The following is a 24,942-nucleotide window of genomic DNA, read 5'->3' as shown; positions in this document are numbered from 1 at the left end:
TGATCTGTACAGGCCGGAGACCCCGCGAATCCAAGCGTAGGGGAATCCCAACTTCACCATGGTGCCCTCTAGAAAATCCCACTCCACCCTATCATAAGCTTTCTCGAAATCCAATAGTAGTACTGCCAGTCTCTGCCCCCTGTGCTGAGCCCACTCTGTTGCCTCAAAGAATGTAAATACATTGTCTAGGATGCTCCTATCCTGGACAAAGCCTGTCTGTGTGTCATGAATGATATATGGAAGCATGGGGCGTAGTCGCCTACCAATCATCTTTGCCATTGCCTTATAGGCCACTGACAATAAGGTGATCGGTCTCCACTAGGAGAGCTCCAACCGGTCTCCCCCTTTGGGGGGAAGACTGATAAGGCCTGCCGAGAGACTCTCTAGTATCTATCCTGAGGTGAAGATCTCCTAGAAAGCCCTCAGTAGGGGGTCCTTCACCACATCCCAGTAGATAGTGAAGAAAGCCTTAGAGAGGCCATCCTCCCCCGGGCATTTCTGCCCATCCTGTGTATGGAAAGCCTCCTCTAGTTCCTTCTCTGTGAAGGGGGCTAGGAGGGAGTGTCCTATCTCCTCTGTGACGAGGGACGAGGTGTGATCCCATACCTGGTGTCTGCATCTCTAACCTCTAGCTGAAGCTGTCTCCTGCTGGAAGAGGCACGTGTAATAGTCGGTGGCAATCTCCATCGCCTCATCAGGGCTAGAACAGATCCTCCCATACTGATCCCTAAGGCTGCGTATCTGCTCTCCCGCGGTGCGGGGCTGGTGCACCTGGAAGAACTCCCTGCACATCGTGTCCCCCTTCCACTCCCAAAAGGCTACTGAAGTGCGGAAAGAGAACTCTGAGTGCCTGTCCTCTAGGCCAGCAATGGCTGCACATGCGCGCACCTCCTGTGTGTGGAGGGTGGGGTCCCCTGGTGCCTCCTGCAATAATCTCTGAGTGGCTGCAAGGTCCCGCTAGAGTGCTCTCTCCTCCTCCCAACACTGCTACATGGCCTGTACGGCTGCCTCTTGGCAGATTCTGCCTGACTCGGCTAGGACCTCTGCAACCTCCTCTGCTATCCCGTCCCTCCTGACCCACTCTCTGGTCCAAATCTGCTCTATTTTTCTCGACACCTCCTCCCTCCTATAGATCGAGTCAGGAATCTGACAGGATCGTGTATCTAGGGCGGATATTGGGGGGTCAAGTGTCAGGAGAACCGGGCAGTGATCAAGATAACGTAGTGCTTGCCAACTGCTCAATCTGGCCTCCACGAGGGGGGTCAAATGTCAGGAGAACCGGGCAGCGATCGGATAACGTGGTGCTTGCCAACTGCTCCATCTGGCCTCCACGAGAGCCTCCCCACTCTCCCACATAAAACCTGTCCAACCGCTCTAGCAGGGCTCCACCTAGCCGCCTGTATCCCCAGGAGAAGTCCAACGACCTCTCCCTCCTGTGGAAGGAAGGGTCTTTCCATGCATCACGTGCTCCGACTGTAAGCAAAAAGACCTCCCATGCCTCCTGCTCCTCCCCAGCCATGCCCTGGTAGTTTCTTCCTCTGCCCTACTGGTCCTCCAAAGCCTCCAGGTTGTTGAAGTCTCCTCCAACAATCCAAGAGTCCACCTTTGGGAGTCCAGCTGCAATCTCCACCCAGAACCTGTTGCGTGCCCTAACCTCTGTAGGGGCATAGACATTGAGGACTCCAATACACGAGTCCCCAATATCTAGTCTGATCCATAGAACCCTTTCTGCCATTATCGTCCCGTAGTCTCGTACACAAGTGGTGAGACTCGGGCCAATAGAGGTGCATATGCCTTCGCTCCTACCGTGGGCACCTATGGCATGCTCCCAGTAAGTATGCGAGCTGTCTGGAAGTACCTTCCCAACCCACTGAGCCTGGGCGAGGGTGAGCTTGTGCTCCTGCAGAAGCAAGATGTCGATCCGTCCGGCAAGGGCAGGCTACAACTCCTGCTGAACAATCAGCTTCCTCGAGCCACGTGCCCCACTATCGTAGGGACTATTCACATTCCAAGATACAAGATACAAGCATCTGTTCGGTGTGGATGCTGCAGATGAGGAGGAGAGACTGTGAGGCATACAAGTGCGCTTTGCCGCCGGTTTCGATGGTGAACTCCAGTCCCCCATGGTGGCCCTCGGCCGAACCATAGGGGTGATAAATCCCCAGGTGGTACTATCAATGCATCTATCAGCCATGTTGAAAATCGCGACTCTGTACACTAGTAAAAGTGGGCCGCCTGTGCCGGGGGCCACTCGATCACATCCCTCGACACTCTCCACTGTGGGGGGGCTCGAAAGATAATGCTCAAGTGCGAGACGTCGACGCCAGCCCACCAGTTAATGTCCATCATGTCACCTGGCCAACTGTTGTGCAAACAGTGCTAATCCTTCATCTTCCATCCACTGGGAGATGTGATCCGCCACCTAACTCTTCAACTCCTCCTCAATCTGTGTAGTCATTCACTCCTCTGAGTAAGATGACTGAAGAAAAAAGGCATAGTTTGGTCCATCCGATGGTGCTAGTAGATGGACCTTACCTCTCCTTGACTTATGAACCATGAAGATCCCCAACTCTAGAGGTAATGGGAACTCTCCGTGCTCCGCAACTCGCAGGTAGGACCATGGGCCACTAGAGAAGAACTCTTGTGGCAGCAGTTGTGCCTGTCTCCGAAAAGTGTGGCGGGTGGCATGGGCGGATGAGCTGGTGGCTGTGGGAGGGGGGAGACTGCTGGTGTGCAGAGGAGGTAGGTGTGTGTGGCTCATCACCTCCTGTGGGAGGAGGGGGGGTGGGTCTAGGGGGGTTCACCTGACCTAGGTGCGGATCAGGGGGGGTGCTTGGAAGGGGGGGTGATGGGGGTGAAGAGGATCGAGATATGGTGGGATGGCTGGAGATGCATGGCAGGTGTGGGGGAGGAAGGGGGGGGTGGCCCTGGCAAGGGGGGGCTGTGGGCCAAGGTCAGTGGGGGGAGAAGGGTCATGGGATGGGGGGGATGAGGGGCCTATGGGAACTCAGGCGAGGCAGTCTGTGGCGCATGTGGAGAATGTGGGGGACTGCGGTCCTGTCGGGTGGGGCGGCCAAGGGGATTGTGGAGTGCTCTGCCGAGAGGGGGCCGCTTGCCCACCAACACCTTGCTGACGAGGCTGGGTCTCAGGAGCTGGCTGCGCCCCCCCTTTTCGTCTCCCTCTCTGTCGTCTCTGGACCTATGTGAAACCGTCAGCGTCCACCTGCGGACCTGCGGGCGGAGCCGCCTTGGCTCCAAAACGCGTACAAACTGCTGCCTGATGCCCAAAGTCGTGGCAGTGCAGACACTGCCCTAGTTGCCCAGTCACAATGACCTGCTACCTAAAGGAGTGCCCGCCTGCCTCAATCTCTAGGAACTGTGGGATATTCTTGACCTCTTTCACTGCTACCCATACCTTTGGGACCCCTGCAGCTGTCACTGCATCTGCGAAGGACACGGGAAGGACAATGCCGAAGAGTCGCCCAAAGTCTTCCACCAACTGGAGATACTCAATCACCAGGCCGGGAAAAAGAAGGGTGACCGGGTGCCAAAGAAACCTGTTGTGGAGTGCAAACGCCTCCACAGTAAAGCCACTTTACCAAGGGACCATGTATATGACCCCCTTCGTGGATGCATATGGTGAACTGGCGAGTAGCTCGCGAGCTGCGTCTGCCGAGCTAAGTCGGACCATGAAGATCCCTTGGCCCAATAGGACCGCCTCCATGATCTGCGTTGTGCCGATGCGCAGCGTGGAGTGAAGCCAGTCCCGAAGCTGGGCCCTGGCTAGGGAATGTCCTACTATCTGACCATAAATCGTTGTTTCCATTAGCTCCAGCTCTTTAGCTCGGATGGCTAAGAGCTGCTCCTCAGAGAGAACTATGCGCAAGGTGTTTGACTGGAGGGTACTCGGTGAGTGCGCCGGCGTCTGACCATAGGTTTCCATTGCGCGTCCCTTCTAGGAGAATCTACCTATCGCGCTTCTATGCTACTGGATGGCGAGTTGCTACAGGGGGAGGGAGCAACTGGAGGGGGAAGGGGGGGTGTCGATGGCGAAGGGGAGGGGTTTCTGTTTTCAATGGCGGTGGTGTGGCAGCCTGATAGAGGGCTAGGCCTCCCGGTAAGACAGCACGCAGGGGGAGGAAAAAGATAGGCCGAGGGGGGGGGGGGGGGGGGCGGGGGGGGGGGGGGGGGGCGGGGGGGGGGGGGGGCGGGCGGCCACGGGTAGGCGCAGTTGAAGGGGGCAGGGCGGGCACAGGGGTGGGGCAGGGAGGACGCAGGCGGCGCGAGGGCAGGCGGAGCGCAGGGAGCTGGCGAAGGCGAGAAGGATGGGTGCAAGTGATGACGAGGAGAGTGGTTCTTGTCGATGGCAAGGGAGGGAGTCGCTAGCGATGGCGCTGTACTGGCGGGGCACGACGAGCAGAGGGGACAGGGCGGGGCAGGGCATGACGATCAGATGGGCGGGGGCACGATGAACAAGCGGGTGGGGGCACAGCGACGTGACGGGCAGGAGAGCTTTTTTTACAGTCCCATCATCCTTGCTTCTGAGTGTTTTTAATATCTATTTGCATTTGTTTGTGGATTTAGAGTATGAGAAATTCAACTCTTTTGTTATAGTATATGTGCATTTGTGTATATTGTTAAGATCTATACACATTGCATGCACATGGTCTAATTAAAAAAAGAAAAAACTCTCTCTCTCTCTCTCTCTCTCTCTCTCTCTCTCAAAAGGGGGGGAGTGAGTGAGTGATAGTGAAAGCCACATACAATTTTTCAAAAACTACCGTTCCTCTTTCTATGAGCATATGCTTATCTAGCTCCTAGTGTTAGTAGATCTGCAATTCTTAGGTAATTATCCAAGTGTTTTGTTGTTATAAGGCCTGTGGGCAAAGGCTTTTCCACAGTCCTGTACAAGAATTTCTGACCTTACAGGCTTCTAGAGAAGATAGTCTTTAAAAGACTTGAGAAAGACAGTAGATCTGTGCTTGTTAATTAATTATTCAAGTATTTTTTAAAGGTCTGTTCTTCCCGCAGTCGTGTTAGCAACTTTTACGAGCAAGACAATATCAGGCTCATGTTCAGTACTGCTAATATTCCATTCTTTTTTTATAAAATATATGTCAACCATATTACAAAGTGTGATACAATATTTGATGTGGTGCTTAAAATGCAGTCCTTAGCTGTGAAGAAGGCTATCTGTATCCAAACTTCGAAGTGTTTATAAGACAATGGCCTCAGTGAGCAACTACTCAAACATACTGATTAGATACAACTTTCGGTTTTCCTCTTCACAAGACCCTGCTCCATTAAGCTCTCAACGCATTCTCTCAGTTCATCCTCAAGTGGTGTGAATTTGAACCCCAGACCCTGCAGCTTTTGGGTAGTAAGTTTATACACTGGCGCACGAGGAGTGTTCTCGTCTGCACATCTGCACAAATCATCAACAGAAAAACTTAGCTTTAGCAACATACCAACAAACCCAAGCAGCAAGCAATTGCTATCCTACACTAACAAAATATAGCAAAAGCCAGCAACTGTGTTAGATATCTGTGACTAAGCTCCAGCTGCACAAATCATTGACAGAAAATCTTTTCTTTAGCAACATTTATATTTGAAGAAGCAATTGCTATAACATTCCCCTACACTAAATATAGCAAAAGCCAGTAATTGTGTTGGAGATAGGTGACTAAGCTACAGCAGATACATGCATAGAGGCACCCCTGCATGCATACCACTGTAAAAACATATTGAACCCATGACTTTAGTCTTTCCCCTATACAGAACCTATACAGAAACTTGAACGAAAGAAAGAAACATACGTTGTTGGTATTGGATAATCAGGGTATAATCTGCGAAGGATCCCTGCTATTTCTTCATAATGTGCAACTCGCTCTACACACAGGTACCTCCCTGATGCTGTAGGTGTCTCATAAGCCTTAATATGGGCTTGGGCCACATCCTTTACACCTACCCATCCCCAAACTGCATTTGGGAATGTAGAAGCCGCACCTAATTCATTAATGAGAGCCAGATCAGCATAATTTAGCAAATACACAAGCACATTTTGTGCAGAAGTTCAAAAGCCAGATATTTTGGAGGTGAATACCATTCACGAGCTTCAAGATAATTTCTGAGCTTGTGTTCATGGTCTGCTGTAAAAGCCTTCCCACAACTGCTGCCGGAATTATCGTCACCAGATCTAAGCCATGTTCCTTTGAAAACTTCCAAGCCTCAGCTTCTGCTAGTGTTTTTGATACCATATACCATCCCTGAAACAACATACTGCAGAATTAACACATCACCAAATTTTTTCAACTTGTGAGACATGTTTTCTGAAACATTCATGAAGAACAGCATGCAGCTCCAGTAGCAGAAGACATAGTTTCATTTGACCACCTATTTCACTTGATGAAACAACAATGCAGAAGTGCTTACATTTGATTGCCGGCAATGCTCTGCGTCACTGAAAAAGGTTTCATCGACAACATCTTCTGGCTTTCTTGTTGGATTATGAAGTACAGCAGCTACAGATGACGTTAAGACAACCCTTTTGACAGATAAAGCTTTTGCACACGCCCTCAGTACATTCAATGTTCCCTTAATTGCTGGATCAAGCAGTTCTTTCTGTGCAACTCATAGCAAATGAATCAATTACAGAAGTTAAAAAAAACATTGGAGTGAATAGCATCATGTTTTAAATAGTATCAAATGTCCCACATGAATATGCACAGAAAGATGGAGACTTAAGAGCAGAAGCATCTTTTTTTTTTCCGTAAAAGAGCAGAAGCCTCTCTCTTTTTTTTTCGTAATGGATGTTATATTTATAAAGTACTAAACGACAAAAGAGTTACAAAAGTGATGGCAAAGACGCGGAGGAAATTGCCATATGCCAGGGAAGTAAGTCCTCCCGAGGGAGTAAGTCAGAGTGCCGAATGAGATCTATCTGCCAATGCAACAGACCTTTAAGCCTAGCAATATGTCCTTGAATATTAGAGGTTGAATTAAAAAGAAAAGCATTCCGAATGGTCCAATTGTGCCAACAGCCCCAGTATCTGAGAAAGTGAAACAATATCTTCATATGCGACTGCGCCGGTGTGGGATATTTGGGCCGCACAAAAACCCAATCAAAAGGGCTTAGCAAGAAACCAACCACTGCTCGCCAAACCACTGACAAGAGTGACCAGATTTTCTTAGAGGGAGGGCAAGAAATAAATCGATGACGGGCCGATTCCACATTGGTGGTGCAGAAGCACCTCTCTCTCTCTCTCTCTCTCTCTCTCTCTCTCTCTCTCTCTCTCTTTCGTGAATGAGTGTATATTAATATTGGAATATTTACATCCGGCCTTCAAGTCAACCAAACAGAAAGCCTCTCTTTCTTTTTTTCGTGAAGACCATCAAGTTGGCTTAGAAATAACGGAAAATAACAGTCATGAAGGAAAGCCTACACAGGCTCTAACACAGAAATATCACACTGAAAGCACTGCTAGTGTGGAGCGAACAGTGTCCAGCTAGGGAGTAGCAATATCAGGAAGAACCAGGTCAGCAGACACCATAGAGGTGATTTGCCACAACACTAAATCCCGGATTCGAGCCACATGACCATGAATCCCAGATACTGAATCACAAATGAAGGCATTCCGAGTACGCCAAATATGCCACAAGGCTGTCCATCTGAGAAAATGGAAAAGGCCTAAATAATCTAACCTCAAAGAGGTCATGGAGGTTATCTTCCCCAAAATCCACAAACAAGCTGAAATCCAGTGTTGAGGCAAGGAGGACCAGATACGGAAAACAAAATTCCAAATCTGTCTTGCAACAGGACAGGAGACAAAAAGATGAAGCACTGTCTCATCACATGTAGTACAAAATATGCATGGCCCAACAGAGATCTTACAAGCATGCAGCACATTCCCAATAGGAATAGCCCCAATAAGTAGCCTCCACATAACCATTTATTCTCAACAACAGGACTGCAAATATCAGGTATAACACTTTTCTTAATATTTTTTCTCTGCAATCCTAAATTTCGAGGCATTGAAGATGTTAGTTGGTTTAAGAAGAGAAAGATACATCAGGAACTTAGAAATTCTATAAGGGTTTTACTTTGTTTTTCTACACATGTTAAACGATGGGGTTTTGATGTTCTTGATGCATTGTTTTGTTCAAAATTTTTGAATGGAGGCCAAGAAAGCCTCCCTCTCTCTTTTTTTCGTAAAGATAATTGAATTAAGTCTCTCTCTCTCTCTCTTTTTTTTTTGTGAAGATAATTGAATTAAGTAGTAAATATTTACATCAGACCATCAGGTCAGCATTCTCTCTATATCTCTCTCTCTCTCTCTCTCTCTCTCTCTCTCTCTCTCTCTCTCTCTCTCTCTCTCTCAGATATCACAATGACAGTTTACTCACTGCCCACCACCCTCACTATAGCAATCAAAGGAATGGACACACTCCTGCCCAGGAGGATACAAGTGCATCTGGCAACCATGCCAAAGATGGACTCAAATGCATCCAAAATATCCCCCTCCAAAGAGGAGAACCACATCAAAGAAATACAAGCCAAAGATGTTGGGGGTACAGGTGCCTCCGCCTAGCTGCCCGTGTATTACTATACTTTACTACACTGACAGTACCCACCACTGCACACTGCAGGTGACAGACGCCCATCACAGTCACTTATTCTTTATTCTTTTAGTGACAGTTTGAATAAAGGAAGGCCCGGCCACACATTGTGGTTGTTGGAGTTCTCACTTTGAGTTTCACTCTCTCTCTTGCTCTTGCTCTCCATCCGCCATAGCTCTCACCGCCAAGCTTCTTCCTCCTGGGTTCCACTTCCCTTTCAACTGGTATCAGAGCAAAGGCATTGGAGCTTGCCCGATATTCTCTTCAGCCCGGATTTGAAGAGCTTCAACCCGAGCTTCAATGGCAGCCATGGCACCTTCATTTGCAGGTATGTCTTGATCTCCGGTCTCCTCCCCGAGCTTCCGGCCTTCCATTGGCACTTTGCAGGGCTACATCGAAGCCCCCTTAACATTGCCAAGTGCTCCAAAGCACTGCTGAAGGCCCCCCAGCCCCCAAGAGCAGCCAGCGCAAAATGCGGCGCATTTTTAGGGGGGCTGGGCTGATCTCCTCCTGACTTCCAGCTTCTTCCCCAGCTTCCTGGCACTGTTGGCAACCTTCCCGATCATTGTTGGACTCCCTGGCATTAGTTCTTGGCTCCCGACGATCAATTCGAGTGCTTCCATCTTCAACCATTGTTGTATACACAGTCCCAGGCCTGTCAAAACAGGACAGCACTTGACATTTATTGTTTGATGCTTCTTAGCATTGCCCGTTTGATGCCTATTGATGCCCGGTGATGCCCGGATGTTATGGGATGCTATGCCTATGCTTTGGGACTGATTTGGAGCAGATTTGGGCACCGATTGAGCTTCATTTAACAGTAAATATGTTGCTGTAATACAGTGGGCTGAAGCTCATTTACTTGGTGTATGCATTGGTTCTTGGATCCGGGGTGCTTATCGGAGATTTGAATGATCGTACCGATGTATTTGGAGATTTTCAAATACTTCTTTTTGGTTCCGGAATGCTTTTGAGCTTGAATTAGGCTCCGCCTTGGTTGTCATTCACTGGCATTTGGCTTCAGTTGGCATGCTTTGGACTGGTTTATGCCTATTGTCACTGCTTGACATTTAGGCTTCTTGCATTTATGCTTTGAGTCAGATATGGATGCCACTTGGTTTGCCCATGCTTGACAGCCACTTAGAGCTTCGTCTTCAGATGTATTTGAGCATTTTGGACCTACTGGGCATTACATTTGGTTGTCAGTTACATGCTATTTGAATGCTTTCAAACTTATGCTTTACGGGTCTGAGATAGCTTGGGATTTATGCTCCCAATGTACCCTACTGGGATTTGGCATGTCTGATGCTATGTACTCGATGTATTAGAGCGTTGCTTGCTCTATCTGCATCTAGCTTTACTTCCATTGGGAGTCTCTTGGTATATTCAGATGTACATAGAGTCTTACTTACACTTGAGCTTGAGCTTGTGGGATACTTACATGAATTTGCTCTCTTGAGAGATTTATGTCTTCAGTTAGTCTGTAGTGGGCTGATTTGATACGCCTATTGAGGCAGGCACCTATCTCTGTCACAGGTTTGTCAGTTTTGTATGTATCTTGGATGGTTATGCACTGAGCTTCTTGCTCTATCAGTTGTGCTTGTGTCTGGTCTCTTCACTTACCCCGAGACCCATTACATGCATGACTTTTAGACCTATGAAATGTCTCTTGCCTGACAGGTTATTGGTTTTCTTGGTACCTTCTTGCCCCTTGACACTTACTGTTGGATGTATCTTACTACCTAGCAGTTGCAGTGACATATGTATCAGTGATTGCTTCACTTTGGGACAGATTTACATACTATTGTCATTTATTCCAGCAACCTAAAATCTGTAGATTTCGAGCACTTCTATGAGGATAATGCTTACTGTTTGATGTTATCTTGGTCCTATTTAGTGGAGAGGTGGTTCTCTTGGTGATATCCACTCTTTCAACCAGTTTTAGCAGTGGTTTTAGTACATTTTCTGCTAATTACAGCAACCTGCAATTTTGCTTTTTTGCCTTGATTTAGGACAGTATGGCTGGTCATCTGAAAGACACATCTCTCTTTAATATTGCCAAGTTGGATGGTACCACCTATGGGTATTGGAAGTCCCAGATATGGCAGGTTTTGGTGCAGAAGTTGCAGATTAAACCCTTGCGTTTCAAGGGCGTTAAACCCGAGGATATGGATGATGATGTTTGGATGGAAGTTGATGAACTATGCAAGTCTACCATTATCTTGTCACTCTCAGAAGAGGTCCATCATAATGTTGTTGAAGATCAGAATCAGAGTGCATGGAATTTAAGGGAGAAGATTCAGGAGCTTTATGCGCAACAGAGTCCTGCGTCACAAATGTATTGCTGAAGCAATTAATGGATCTTCGCATGGAGGGGACATCCCTCTCATCTCATTTCAGTTAGTTTCATGCTATCATGAAGAATTTGTTGTCACACCGTATTGAGTTCAAAGACAACTTACACCCGTTGTTTCTGCTTGGCTCCTTGCAAAGTGCACGAAAAGTCTTCTAAGCGCAGTATTGTACCTGCGAATTCTAGTGTGACGATAGAAGAGGTTAATGTCATGCAGGCCACTGATTCAGATGAAGATTACATACTTGCAGCTTCTTCATGCGATGCCTTACAGGCTTCTGAGATACATTCTATGTATGCGCAGTGTTGGCTTTTGGATTCGGGTGCGTCATTTCATGTGACACCCTGTAGAGATCGGTTTTATACCTATCGTACCATCTCTGATTCTGTGCGTCTTGGTGATGACAGGCTCTTGATATTGTGGACATTGAAAATATTAGGCTGCAGTTTCCTTTTGACAGTTCTTTTATTTTGCATGATGTACGCTATGTACCTGCATTGACTCGCAGCCTTATGTCAGCTGGACAACTTGATGATGCATGGTATTTTGTGTCTTTTGGAGACTCTGCATGGAAGATTACTCGTGGCAGGCTTGTGCTTGCAAGAGGTGCCAAGTTTGGCAGCCTCTATCTCTTACTTGTATCTGGAACTACCTTGGATCATGTTTTGTCTGTGGGTTCTATCCCCCATGTATCCCTCTGGCATGCTCGTTTGGGGCATATGTCCCTTAAAGGAATGAAAATGCTCCGTGCTTTGCAGTATCTTCTGCCTTTTGACTCTTCGCATTTTGATTCTTGTGATCATTATTTGTATGGCAGGCAGACTAGAAATACGCATAAAAAGTCTGGTAAAACACGCATGGGTAAGCCATTGGCTCTTGTGCACTCAGATGTATATAGGCCCATGTCCTGTCAGTCACTTGGTGGGGCAAAGTACTTTGTTACTTTCATAGATGATTACTCACGTAAGGTTTGGGCTTATCCCATCAAGAGAAAATTCGATGTCTTAGACACATTTCAGTGTTGGCTTGCATTAACAGAGAACCAGTCTGGCAAAAGGCTAAAATGACTAAGGTCAAATAATGGGGGTGAATATGTATTATGTGCTTTTGAGCAATTTTGTGATCAGCGGGATATTAAGCGTCAGTTGATCGCCCCTTACACCCCAACCCAGAATGGTATGGCTGAACGCATGAATAGAACCATTCACGAAAGGGTTCGTAGCATGCTTAGCCAAGCTGGCTTCTCGTAGCCTTTTGGACTGAGGCAGTTACTACTGCAGTGCATCTCATTAACAGGTCGCCTAACAATGGCATTGACTTTCAGGTTGCAAAGGAGGTATGAGCAGGCAAGCCCCCCTCTTATGATCATTTGCGTGTCTTTGGATGTGAGGCATTCTTCCATGTGCCCAAGGACAAACATGATAGGCTGGATTCTAAAAGTGTCAAATACATTTTCATTGGCTATGGAGATGGAGAAGAGATGGGTTACTGTCTATGGGATTTGCAGGCGCGGAAAGTGATCCACAACCATGATGTCATCTTTCATGAGGACAAAATGTATATACAGCCTAAGAAAGTGGTTGAGGTACGCAGAGTTATCTTTCAAGAGGAGCCACCTGCTCCTGTTCAGCCTGCTCCACGGTCAGCTAGACAGCGTCCAACATCACCTAATGCTCATGGCCCAGATGTTAGATATGTTGATGTTAGACAGGATGTCGGTCAGACAGCGGAGTCTGGGTTGAGGCGTTCTACTAGAGATAGACGAACTCGTGACCGTTTTGCGTCCTCTATGGATTATGTACTGGTTGCAGATGCATGAGAGCCTCTCACTTATGATGAGACTATGCACAAGGGTGATTGTCACTCTTGGAAGAGGGCTATGCAGTCTGAGCTTGACTCATTGCATAAGAATCAGACTTGGGATTTGATTTCCTTGCCTCAGGATAAGAAGGCTTTGCCATGCAAGTGGATGTATAAGCTGAAAAGTATCCCTGGACACCCGAGCCGGCATACAAGGCTCGATTGGTTGCTAAGGGTTTTAAGCAGGAGCATGGTGTTGACTTTGATGAAGTCTTTTCTCCTGTGGTCAAGATGACCACCCTACGCTTAGTCTTGGCTTTGGTTGCACAGCTTGACCTGGACTTGTACCAGATGGATGTCAAGACGGCCTTTTTACATAGGGACTTGCATGATGAGATTTGCATGGAGCAACCTAAGGGCTTTGCAGACCCTGGCAGGAAACACCTAGTGTGCAAGCTAAAGAAGAGTCTATATGGCTTGAAGCAGGCACCTAGGGAATGGTACCATAAGTTTGATACATTCATGCAGTCACAGGGCTACGGCCGCAGTGCTATGGATTCGTGCTTATATACGAAGAAAGCCCGTGATGGTTCTTTACTGATTTTGGTCCTCTATGTGGATGACATGCTTTTAGCAGGGACAACTCATGAGGAGCTAGATGCTCCTAAGGCTCAGCTCAAGAAGAGCTTTGAGATGAAAGATCTAGGACAAGCCTCTCATATACTTGGTATGCGCATTACGCGCAATAGATCTCAAGGACTACTCTATTTGTCATAGAGGGAGTACATTCATAAAGTTCTTGAGCACTTTCGCATACAGAATATTAAGCCTATTGGCTGTCCATTACCTTCTCATGTGAAGGTGTCATAGGCCGATTGTGCGCAGACAGATGAGCAGAGAGCCGAGATGGCCAAGATTCCCTATGCATCAGCCGTCGCAGTCTTATGTATGCCATGATAGCCACCCGTCCAAATATTGCTTTTGCAGTTGGGGTTGTGGCACGTTATATGGCTACACCGGTAAGAAACATTGGGATGTCATGAAGGGTATCATGAGGTACCTGAAGGGCACAGCAGATATGTGTATTTGCTATGGCAGCCAGGATACAAGAGTTGTGGGGTACACTGACTCTGATTATGCAGGACATGCAGATAGTAGAAAGTCCACTTCTGGCTATGTGTTCACTTATGCTGGAGGGGCTATCTCTTGGATGTCTAGGGCGCAGAAGTGTACGGCTCTTTCTACTACAGAGGCCGAGCATATTGCAGCCACAGAGGCTTGCAAGGAGGCTATCTAGTTAGGCCGTTTGATTGCAGACCTTGGTATGACAAATGCTATTCCTACACTGCATTCGGATTCTATGAGTACCATTCAGTTGGCCAAGAATCCGGTCTTCCATGCGAAGACGAAACATATTGAGGTGAGGTATCACTTCATTCAGAGGTCGTTGAGGACAAGTCTGTTGACCTTGTTAAGATTCCGACTAAGCAGAATCCTGCAGACTTGCTCACGAAGAGCGTCACTACAAAGCGCTTTGCCTTCCTCAAGAGATTGATGGGCGTTGGATGAGATGACGTCTTTTTCCTCGTCTTGTTGTACATGTGTACATGTTGTACTGTCTTGTTTTTTTTCTCTCTCACTAGGGCAGATTCGCCTTTAAGTGGGAGGTTGTTGGGGGTAAAGGTACCTCCGCCTAGCCGCCCGTGTATTACTACACTTTACTACATTGACAGTACCAGCCATTGCACACTACAGGTGACGAGCGCCCATCACAGTCACTTATTATTTATTCTTTTAGTGACAATTTGAATAAAGGAAGGCCCAGCCACACATTGTGGTTGTTGGAGTTCCCACTTTGAGTTTCGTTCTCTCTCTTGCTCTTGCTTTCCTTCCGCCATAGCTCTCACCGCCAAGCTTCTCTCTCCTGGGTTCCACTTCCCTTTCAAAAGAACTCCACAATGAAGATATGGCAAGCTTTCAAATAGATAAAAGCCAAAGAGCTCCACAATGATGAGATGGTGCTCACCATCATAGAGAAGATAAAAGGGAAGGTCATACTCATATGACATAGAGACGTCACAAATCAAAGCTCCCAAGAAAGAACTGGACTCCACCACTGAAGACATCAATACACTCGTGCAAGGAGGGCAAGCTGCCTCACATAGAGAAATGTTAAGAGTGTACGAGGACCCAATGGCCAAACAGTAGTGCAACGCCAACATCAAGAGCTCAATGGAGAAGCAGATAATTAAACACGTATAAATAATTTTGGGATGAGCTCTCCTAGAAACTTCTTGTTTGTGAAAGTGCACAACAGAAGAGGACCACAAACACGAAGAGTGAAGGGAAGAGAGAGAACGCAATGAAAGAAAAGAATAGAAAAAGAAAATGTGCACTGAACTTCAAGAGAGTGCTGAACATGATGAGGATTGATCAGTCCCTACAAGCAATCCAAAGCGTCAATGACAGCATTGGATCAGGTTGATGATGGAAGACAGCACCGGATGACAGAGGGGAGTCCCCAAATGTCGGTGTGTGCTGAAACTGTGAGAGTGCAGAGCGGAAGAAGGAACACAAACACAAAGAGAAGGAGATAGCAGGAAGATGAAGGAAGAAAGAAATCTGCACTGACTGAAATAAATGCTGAATACAAACATAAGGACTGATCAGTCCTTGCGCGCAGCCTGAGGTATCAGTGAGGGCACCAAATTTGGCTGGAAATGATGATGGCAGCAGCAGCGACACCAAAGACGGAGGAGTATGCCCGAAGTCTGAGGAGCAACCTAAAAAAGATAATGTGCCCCAAGTGCTTGCTATATATAGCAGAAAACATGACAAACTGTCTGACCTGATGCTCATCGATCACCTGCCAGCTGGTAGTCGGCAGCATATAAAAATGCCAAAAACATCAGCTGACATGGTGGAAAAATCCAAGGAGGCAAGATAGGGTGGCACAAGCTGGGAAATGCAGAAAATGCTCAAGAAACTCAAGAAATGCTCACTAAAATGCTAGAGCTCCCATGTTTTCCATCAAACTCTAACAGGAGCTCACAACCGGGAGATGACTGACTGACGACACTAAAAGTGGCAAGCTAACACCCCCTCTCAAATCTTGGGAGTGTCTGAAGGCCCAACAATCTCATGTGATGAAGCATAGAAGCCTTGAGCAAAGGCTTCATGAAGAGATCCGTTGCATTGTCCTCAGTAGAACAGTAGGCCACTACTAGCTCGTAATCCACAATCCACTCCCAAACATAGTGGTATTGAACCTCGATGTGCTTCGCGAGCATGAAACATTGGGTTCTTTGCCACAACGAGGGCACTTTGGTTGTCCACGCGCAACTCCATAGGTCCTATCTATGTGGAAATCCAATCTCCATCGATAAGCAACAGAGCCAAACTATCTCCATAGTTGTAGAACAAATGGCATGATACTCAACCTCTGTAGAGGAAAGGGCCACAGTAGGTTGCTTCTTACTACTCCAAGATATAGCTCCCAATCCAAGGGAGGAGAAGGCATAACCTATAGTGGACTGTCTTGAATCCACATCACTTGCCCAATTGGCATCACTCCATCCAGAAAGAGTGGCCCCATAGGATTGAGTCCCTTGTAGATAGCGCAAAATGTGCAAAATGGCTTGCTAGTGAGCCTAAGTAGGAGTTTGCATGAAAGAAGGCAACAAAGCCACCACAAAAGAGATGTTTTGGCCAATCGGCCAAATCAAAGAGTGAACTAGGCACTTGTAACACGTGGCATCACTAGGGGGATCTTCTGCTACCCGAAGCTTGGACGCTCAGTCCATGGGGCAGGAAATAGCCCGATACTCAGCCATACCAAACTCTAAAAGAAGCTCAAAGATGTATCTATGCTGGGAAATAAAAATGCCTTGTGCCATCTAATAGATCTCCAATCCAAGGAAAAAGCGTAGAATCCCAAGATGATGCACTTGTTCTCCGCAACCTTGTAATAAAGGTTGGGGTCATGATTTGATCAATGGAAGCCACTTTCCAAAAAGAATTGATCAATCCGCTATTACCAAGCCCTAGGAGCTTGCTTCAGGCCATAGAGGTCCTTCTACAACTTGTAAACATACTCCTCCTTTCCATACATAAGAAAACTAGAAGGCTGTGAGACATAAATCCCCTCCTCCAAGATATCATTCAGAAAGGTTGACTTCACGTCCATTTGATTAACTAGCCAATGGTGATATGCGGCTAAAGCCAAGATAGCTCGAATGATGGGCATCCAAGTTGTTAGTGTGAAAGTCTCAAAGTAATCTAAACTTGCCCGTTGAGAGAATCTCTTGGCAACAAGACATGCCTTATGCTTATCCAAGGTCCCATCTACAAGATACTTGCTCTTATAGACCCACTTCACACCAATCACCTTGTGCTCCTTTGGAAAAAGAACCAACTCCCAAGTTTGGTTCCATTCAATAGAATTGAGCTCAGCCTGCATAGCATTGCACTAAACATACTGTGCAAAAGCCTCATCAATTGTAGTAGGCTCATGGTCCTTAAGAATGCTGTGACATAAGGACATAGTTCACATAGAGTGAACTATCCCGCTAGGCCTGAAGCCTAGCTAACCTATGTGGGTGAAGGAGCGTCTTAGGGAACTAAGTAATCCCTGAATCTTGCATGAGCCCCTAATATCACCGAGGAATGGTGATAGGCTCATCCTGCTACAAAGGAGACCGAGAAGCCTCCCGTACTTGTAAAGCACCTGTCTGTGGAAGACACTTTGCCTCACTAAGGGAAGGTGCATCATCCTCACCCGATGAAGAAGACTCCCCTCTGATGGCTCAATCCCCTAGAGCAAACCTGAGGAGATGGAAAGGGGTAGGAATACTCGATGAAGTAGTGGATAAAGGAGCTATCAAGGATGAAAGAGGAGAAGGTGAGGGAGAAGGGGAAGGAGTCACAGATGAAGAAGAGGTGCCAAGGGGTAACCTAGAAGGAAGGGGAGGGGCTAATGGTGGGAGTGGGGGGGGGGGGGGGTCAATCAAAGATGAAGAACCACCTGTAACAAAAGAACCATCTATCGGATCCTCGGAGGCCATAGCCTCATTGAAGATCACATCTCTGCTTACCTACCTCGATCTTGTCAGTTGTCCGAATGTAAAGCTAATAGCCCTTCATGGCCATACTGTAGCCAACGAAGATAAGCTTCTTCGAGTTTGCTTTGTGTTTTCTTCTTATCCACATGGACATATGCCTTGTATCCAAAGATGCAAAAGTGGAAAACCAAAGGCTTCCTTCCAAAGAAAGCCTAGTAGAGAGTCATATCTTGCATTGCCAAAGTAGGTGACCTGTTGCAGATATATTACGTAGTAGCCACTGCCTCACCCCATGAGGAATGGGAAAGGCTCCTATGCTCCAACATTGATCGGGCTATCTCAAGCATGGTCCGATTGGCATGCTCCACCATACCATTTTCAGACGATGTATTCGGATGGGGATATTCCACCCGAATACCATGGTCCCTACAAAACACAAAAAATAGGTTAGAACAAAACTTGCCACCATGATTTGCTTAGACACCGTAAACTTTAAAGGAGGTTTGCTTCTCTGCAAACACCTTCCACTCACAGAAGCAAGAGTACGCCTCACTCTCGTACTCCAAGAGATAGAGCCACGCATAACACTAAAGTCATCAACAATCAACATAAGGTACTTGACCTTCCCAAGGGAGGCCATGCCCATAGATCTGCAAAGGTTGGTGTAAACCAACTCAAGCGGAGTAGATGCTCTCCAAGTAGCAACCTATGGATGAGGCTATCCATGTTGCTTGCCCCTCAAGCAACAAGGACATAGTGTGTAAATGGGAGGGAAATCTGGAATTCCCTCCATCATCTTTCTCCTCAAAGCCCACCGAAAAGCATCAAGATTCAAACACCCATAATGAGTATGCCAAAGCAGTCCAAGCTCATGTGAAGACCGCGCAACAAAGGCTATGAGCGTATAGAGTCCATCCTCTTGTGTACTTGTCCAAAGAGCAGCTCCTAAAGATGCATTCTCCACTATAATTGTATCCTAGGTAAAGATGACTCAAGTACCTAGCTGTGTAAGAGCCCAAATCTCGTACATAAAGGACTTTGGCCAAATAAAAATGGCTATCAGGTGAAAAGGGAATGTTCTCTACTCCAAACACAAGGACTAATGAGTTGTCACCAATTTACATAGATCCCCTCTAGAATCTCATGTTCTAAAGTCAATCCTACTCGTAATTCATATGGGAAGAGACCCCACTATCCATGAGCCAAGGTTTCTTCTCAAAAGAAGAAGCAATAGCCATATCCTCCACCTCAAACAAATATATGAAGATAGACTATGTGGTAGGGGTATGGCCTTCGAATCTTTGGACCCCTCCTTAGGCTTCAAATGGGGTAACTTCTACCAACACCTCTCCTCAAAATGAGTACCCTTCCCACAGTGTAGATACTTGGGCTTCTTCTTTTCATCATTTCAATCATCCTTCTTGTCCTTTTGTTTCTTAGCCTAGGGCTTCCCGTTCTTCCCACCCCTAATCCTATAGTAAATGTCATGAGGACATGTATTTTTGAAACCTCACTTAACATGTGGATTAATTTTTAATCACATGATTAAGTAAATGCTGCACATGTGAGGTGCAACTGAGGTTAAAGTAAATTTACGATCTCGGGATCCGAAAAAATCGCAGGATGTCAAAAGCAAAAGTTGTTATAAGTTATGCGCATAAGCACTTGGTGGTATATGGTGCCAGTTGTTGGCCTATGTAAGTGTCAGTTGGTGATACTAGAGAAGTGGCGTTTAATGGTACCTAACGCCAATCTGATGGTCAAAGATGGCGCAGAGACACTCGGGAATAGAAGTTGCCTAGCTAATTTTTAATTATTGGCCAGTCAGATTATTTTTCAGGGCTCTCAAATAATTATTAGATTAATATTCAATAATTAAAGACTGAAATTTAATATTTAATTATAAAAAATATTGGAAAAAACATTTGGAAAGACTGCCACTTGTTAAAAATCCCCATGCAAGACTGAAAAACGTCTTTAGAGGCTGGAGAGAGGCATATTTATAAATTCAGCCTGCAATAGAGAGTGAGGGGAGGTTGCTGGTCTAATTTGCAGCCATTGGAGGACCTTTTGAAGTTGCCAAGGGCAGGAGAAGACCAATCAACAGCACGAGACAGCATCTATAGGCTGTTGAGACAAGGCAACAACACTAAATGACTGACTTTCTTCAGTTCTTTGCATCTACAAGCAGCTGTGGCAACGTAGCAGTTGCATTTGACTAATTTTCAGTCATTTTTTGCGAAAAAACTCTGAATTTTCTCTCTCTATAGCTTTCCCTCTCATCTCCCAACCATTTCAAAGCTTTGCTCTGAAGATCTCAGCATTTGGATCCTTGGAGGCTGAGAAATTTCAGATTTCTCTTCTATAAACCCTAATCTGTAGAGCAAAAATTAGGGTTTAGCAACAGCCTCGGGAAGCGTGCTAAAAATTGGAAACTCCAAGACTTAGATTCAACAAGGCTGAAGCTGTTTTTAGCCTATTCAAGTGGAGGGACCAGCAAATAATTGAATTTGCGGCATTTTCCATCTCCATCAAAGTGGGTAAAGGCCAATTGATTGCCCGAATCAAGAGGCAAATCAAATTAAGTACTTGCTGGCGATTTTGAACAGTAAGGAGAGTTGGAATACCGAAAGGGATTGAGAGAATCCCATTGTAAATTAACTTATTCTTCAATAAAGCTAAAGAAATACCGAAAGGAGCGCCAATTTTTGGGCCAATTGCGTATGCATTGTCCAAAGATCAGTAGGAAAATTTATATTTTCAGATTTGCACTAATTGTTTGCTGCTGTAATTAAGTTGTAATTAGGGATTTACCACCCATCCACGAAAGGAAGGCTAGTTACATGGTTCCATTGCCGGGATACCACTCAAACCCTTGATTTGGTGGGCCCGAGGCATCTGATTGCAAGCCAAAGCTTTGTGCTAGTGCTGATTTTTACTCTCAGCTAAGAAAATACAGCAATATGTCTTTATACAGTGAGATGGACTCGAGCAATGATGATGCCTCTCAGTATGAACGTTCACATGGGAATAAAGGAAATGCAATGCTTGACCTTGGACAAGGCTCAAATTATGGACAACAAGCTGAAAATGTTGCTGTTGGGCAAGATGCACGGCCTTCAATGCATAAGGAGGCTGATGACCAACAAAGTAAAGAGGAATTTTATGACCAGTTCAAGAATCGCATGAGGATAACAACAAACTCTTTGTTGAATCGGCAAAGGATCCTCAATTTACCCGATTTTTGAATGCTCCAAAGAAGGACAACAAAGGCAAGAAAAAGACATCTTCTACACCTTCGGGACAGCAAGATGCACCGAAGATAATGCCAAACCCTTCATTTGAAGCTCCCAAAGATGCTAATGAAATAAAATACTTGGTACCTACAAGGCAAGGAATGCAAATGCAAGGCCATAACAAAAGTGCCAATCCAATGGATTTTGGACAGCCAGGATATTTTGGTGGAAGCACGATTTTTCATGCTATGGTTGGACACGGACCGCATATGGGAATGTATGGCACAAATCCCTATGGTATGCAGTAACCAATGCATGGAGTGCGAGGCCCAATGTATTCGGGTATGGCTGGAAATATGCAAACCCTATGTATGGCAGCATTGGCTTAATGCCTGGGGCACAAAGTTGCATATTTGGTACTGCATCTACACCCCCGAATGCTTATGGGACTCAAGGAATGAATGTTGGTCATGCAAATGCTCCGTTTGGCGTTGCTTTTGATGTAAATTTAGCAAATGCACCCTTTTTGCAGAACCACTGTATGACAACTTGACACCCAAAGGGACAGCAAAAGACTATGATGAGGGTGGAAAAGGAGTGAAGTTTGAGTCCTTCGGCGGTATACAAGATAGGCTGAAAGCTTTGACTTTCATTCAGCAATTTGATGCAGCCTATTCAGGAGGCAACTTTACAGAGACATCTAAGATACGCAAGGCAACCACATTCTTAAAGGCAAATGCATTGCAGTGGTGGTCTATACTTCTTATTCAAGGGAAGTCACCTACCACTTGGGTCCAGTTCAAGCAAATGTTTGCTTCAAATTGGTTGATAAGTACCTTTGAAGTAGACATTGTGACAACCTGAAATCAGTTGAATTCCAAAAACTGCAAGAACTTGGATCAGTATAATAGTTTTGGGATGCATTGTTGCCAGTTCTTATCGCACAGTACCCCTCCATGAGTAGCTGGAGAAGTATATTTGTGGTTTGCCAAAGGGTATTGGGGATTTTTGTATTAAGTCCATTGTTTCCAGCACGTCTCAGCTTATAGAAACTGCTACTATAGCCGACACATTGCTCTGTAGAAAGGATGTAGGATTTCACGATGATGATGCCAAGTCACATGTAAAAGAGGGAAAGGCTCGGAAAAGGGTAAATCTGAAAATAAAGCTGAAAATCAGGGCAGATCTGAAAATAGGACTGGAAAGAGGAATAGTTCGCAGAGAAAGAGTGAGAAAAGTAATGCACTGTCATGTAAACCCCAATTATCGGTTGTCAATATGGTTTATCACACTAAGTTGGATGCCATGAAAGAGCAATATGTTGCTGATTCGAACTTTGCTAATGTTTATGATCAGCTTTGCAATGGCCAAAGGCATGGACACTTTGTGTACGAGATGGATTTCTGATGATGCATGGATGACTATGTGTCACAAAGCAGTTAAGACCTAGAGTTATCACCGAAAGTCATGCTCCTCCGTATGCAAGACATATAGGTATTGATACCACGATCAAGGCAATGGAGCATTTCTTTTATTGGCCAACTTTGAGGTATGATATAGAATAGTTTGTTAAGACATGTATCGTATGCCAGAGCTAAAGCATGATAGGCAAAAGATGCCGGGTTTGTTGCAGCCCTTGCCTATTCCAAATAGGCCTTGGCAGAGCATTGCAATGGACTTTATTTTTGAGCTTCCTAAGACACCTACAGGGAATGATGGGATATGGACTATCATTTGCAGGTTTAGAAAACAAGCCTATTTTATTCCGGTGAGGAATAAAATAAAGACTGATCATATGGCATGATTGTTTTTGTAGTACATCTTTAAGTATCATGGTATGCCAAAGTTGATTATTAGTGATCGAGACCCCCGGATGACCAGTTTATTTTGGAAGATCTTGTTTGAGAATATGGGTACCACGCTCAAATTCTCATCATCCTTCCATCCGCAAACAAATAGTCAGTCTGAGGAAGCAAATTCCACAGTGTTAGATCTTTTGAGGTGCTATGTTTCAGACCACAAGACATAGTGGGAGTAGTATTTTCCCTTGCTTGAGTTTGCTTACAACAACACAGTGCATAGTTCTACGAGCAAAGCTCCATTTGAGGTGGTTGAGGATGGTAAGAAGGTACCACCTATTCTGCAAACTAAGGATAAGATCTTTGAGGCTGATCGTTATGTGGAAAACTTCGATATAGCCTATACAAAGATAAAATATGCACTTCAGAGATCACAAAAAAAGTAAAAGAGAGCAGCTAATCGCCACAGACATGCTTCACAATTTGCAGAGGGTGATTATGTATTGCTCCGTTTTGAAAAGACAAGGCTGAAAAAGATGAAAGGAAGAGAAAGATTGTATTTGAAGTTGAGTATGAGATACTATGGGCCCTTCCAGGTGCTCGAGAAGATCAGCGATGTGGCATATCAGCTGAAATTACCTCCACATTGGTGGATACACAATGCCTTTCATGTCAGTTTGCTTAGACCTTTTTATGTGATGTACCAGAGGATATGTCTGCTGAAATTCAACCTGAGGTTGAGGAGCTAGATGAGATTTTGGTACATGAGCATATTTTGGCACCTAAGGAAAGAAAGATCAAAGGTAAAGTTTCTAGGAGATACTTGGCGAAATTTCAAAATTATTCACCAATGGATGCCAAATGGATGGAAGAGAATGACTTGGCAGACCATCCTCAGTTGTTGCAACTTTACCTAGATGCCGTTCAGTTAGAGCCGACTTTAGTTCAGGCTCTGTCACGTTCAATAGAGCAAGGGTCCAAAGTATTGCCTGATGCTCAAGGGGGAGGTAGCACTTCCACTCCTCTAGTTATGGACAGCTCTCGTATGTAGTCGATCTCGAATGTATATTAGTATGCATCCAAGGTTCTGCGCTGACAGTACGTTTGCCATGAGATCACTACTTAGTGTACTACTCACTGTGAGATGTATGTAGATGAGTATGAGTTTCACCCGAGCACTAGAACTATACTTTTGCATCAGCTTATGATCAATTTAGCATGAATTTTGCCTCAATTTTGAGATAAAATTTCTGATCGGTTTCGGCTTAATTTTTTATCGGCTTGAGAACTGTTTATGGTCACTTTTTGGATCAATTGTGCATCAGTTTTTGCACTGATTGCTGGTCAGTTTTTGCAATGAGTTTGTGATCAGTTTGGGGTCACATTTGCAGCAGTTTGTGATCAGTTCTCAGATCAGCAGGTGATCAGTTTATGATCAGATTATGCTCAGTTTTCAATGGTTTACATCTAGTCCCATGGACAACACTATATGTTATGATGGCATTGATGTTTTAGCCATGGTTTATGCTTGGTTTTTGCTATACTATGGTCTGCTTTTGCTAGATGAGTTGAGCTCATGAGAAATGGACATGTCACATAATAATTAGGCAATGTTTTTGAGATTGTTTGTGAGTCTTATGTTATGTTATGTTGGCTGGTAATTTTCAGCATATGTTGGGTATAGGAATGGTTGAACAATAGTGTGCAATGTTGTGTTAACTATAATGCCCTATGGAAATTCCATTGTAGGGGGAGGACTGTCATGAGGACATGTATTTTAGAAACCTCACTTAACATGTGGATTAATTTTTAATCACATGATTAAGTAAATGTTGCACATGTGAGGTGCAACTGGGGTCATAGTTACTTGGAGTTTCGGAAACGGCGAAACGGAAATGGTAGAAACGGAGTTTCGTCTCCAAGAAGAAACGGGGAAACGGGGATACAAGGAAATATGTGACCCCGATTTAATATATAATATAGATAATAGATGACAATAAGCCACACTTGTCACTTGATCGAGAAATACTTGACATACATGATTAACATACAATTGATTATTGACATTAAAATTTGA

The 24,942-nt window shown here is 45.4% G+C and overlaps 1 protein-coding gene across 2 annotated transcripts in view; it reads right to left on the bottom strand.

The window, feature by feature from the left end:
* Nucleotides 1-4,958: 4,958 nt before the first annotated feature.
* The window catches only part of LOC148015482 (phenylacetaldehyde reductase-like), a 76,202-nt gene continuing 56,218 nt past the window's right edge, over nt 4,959-24,942 (bottom strand). For both annotated transcript variants that reach the window (XM_087665561.1, XM_087665562.1), the window contains 4 exons: nt 6,433-6,621; nt 6,104-6,266; nt 5,817-6,006; nt 4,959-5,425 (listed from right to left, as the gene is read on the bottom strand). In XM_087665561.1, the coding sequence (XP_087521687.1) occupies nt 5,260-5,425; nt 5,817-6,006; nt 6,104-6,266; nt 6,433-6,621 (708 nt within the window). In that variant the 3' untranslated portion in view covers nt 4,959-5,259. The remainder of the gene's footprint in view (nt 5,426-5,816; nt 6,007-6,103; nt 6,267-6,432; nt 6,622-24,942) is intronic.

Source organism: Lygodium microphyllum, chromosome 24 (assembly GCF_053477565.2).
Source record: "Lygodium microphyllum isolate KBCC chromosome 24, Lygodium_microphyllum_v1.1.10, whole genome shotgun sequence".
In the NCBI taxonomy this organism is placed as follows: Eukaryota; Viridiplantae; Streptophyta; class Polypodiopsida; order Schizaeales; family Lygodiaceae; genus Lygodium; species Lygodium microphyllum.
The sequence above is the reverse complement of the archived record's forward strand: the minus strand, read 5'-3'. Positions and strand labels throughout refer to the sequence as shown.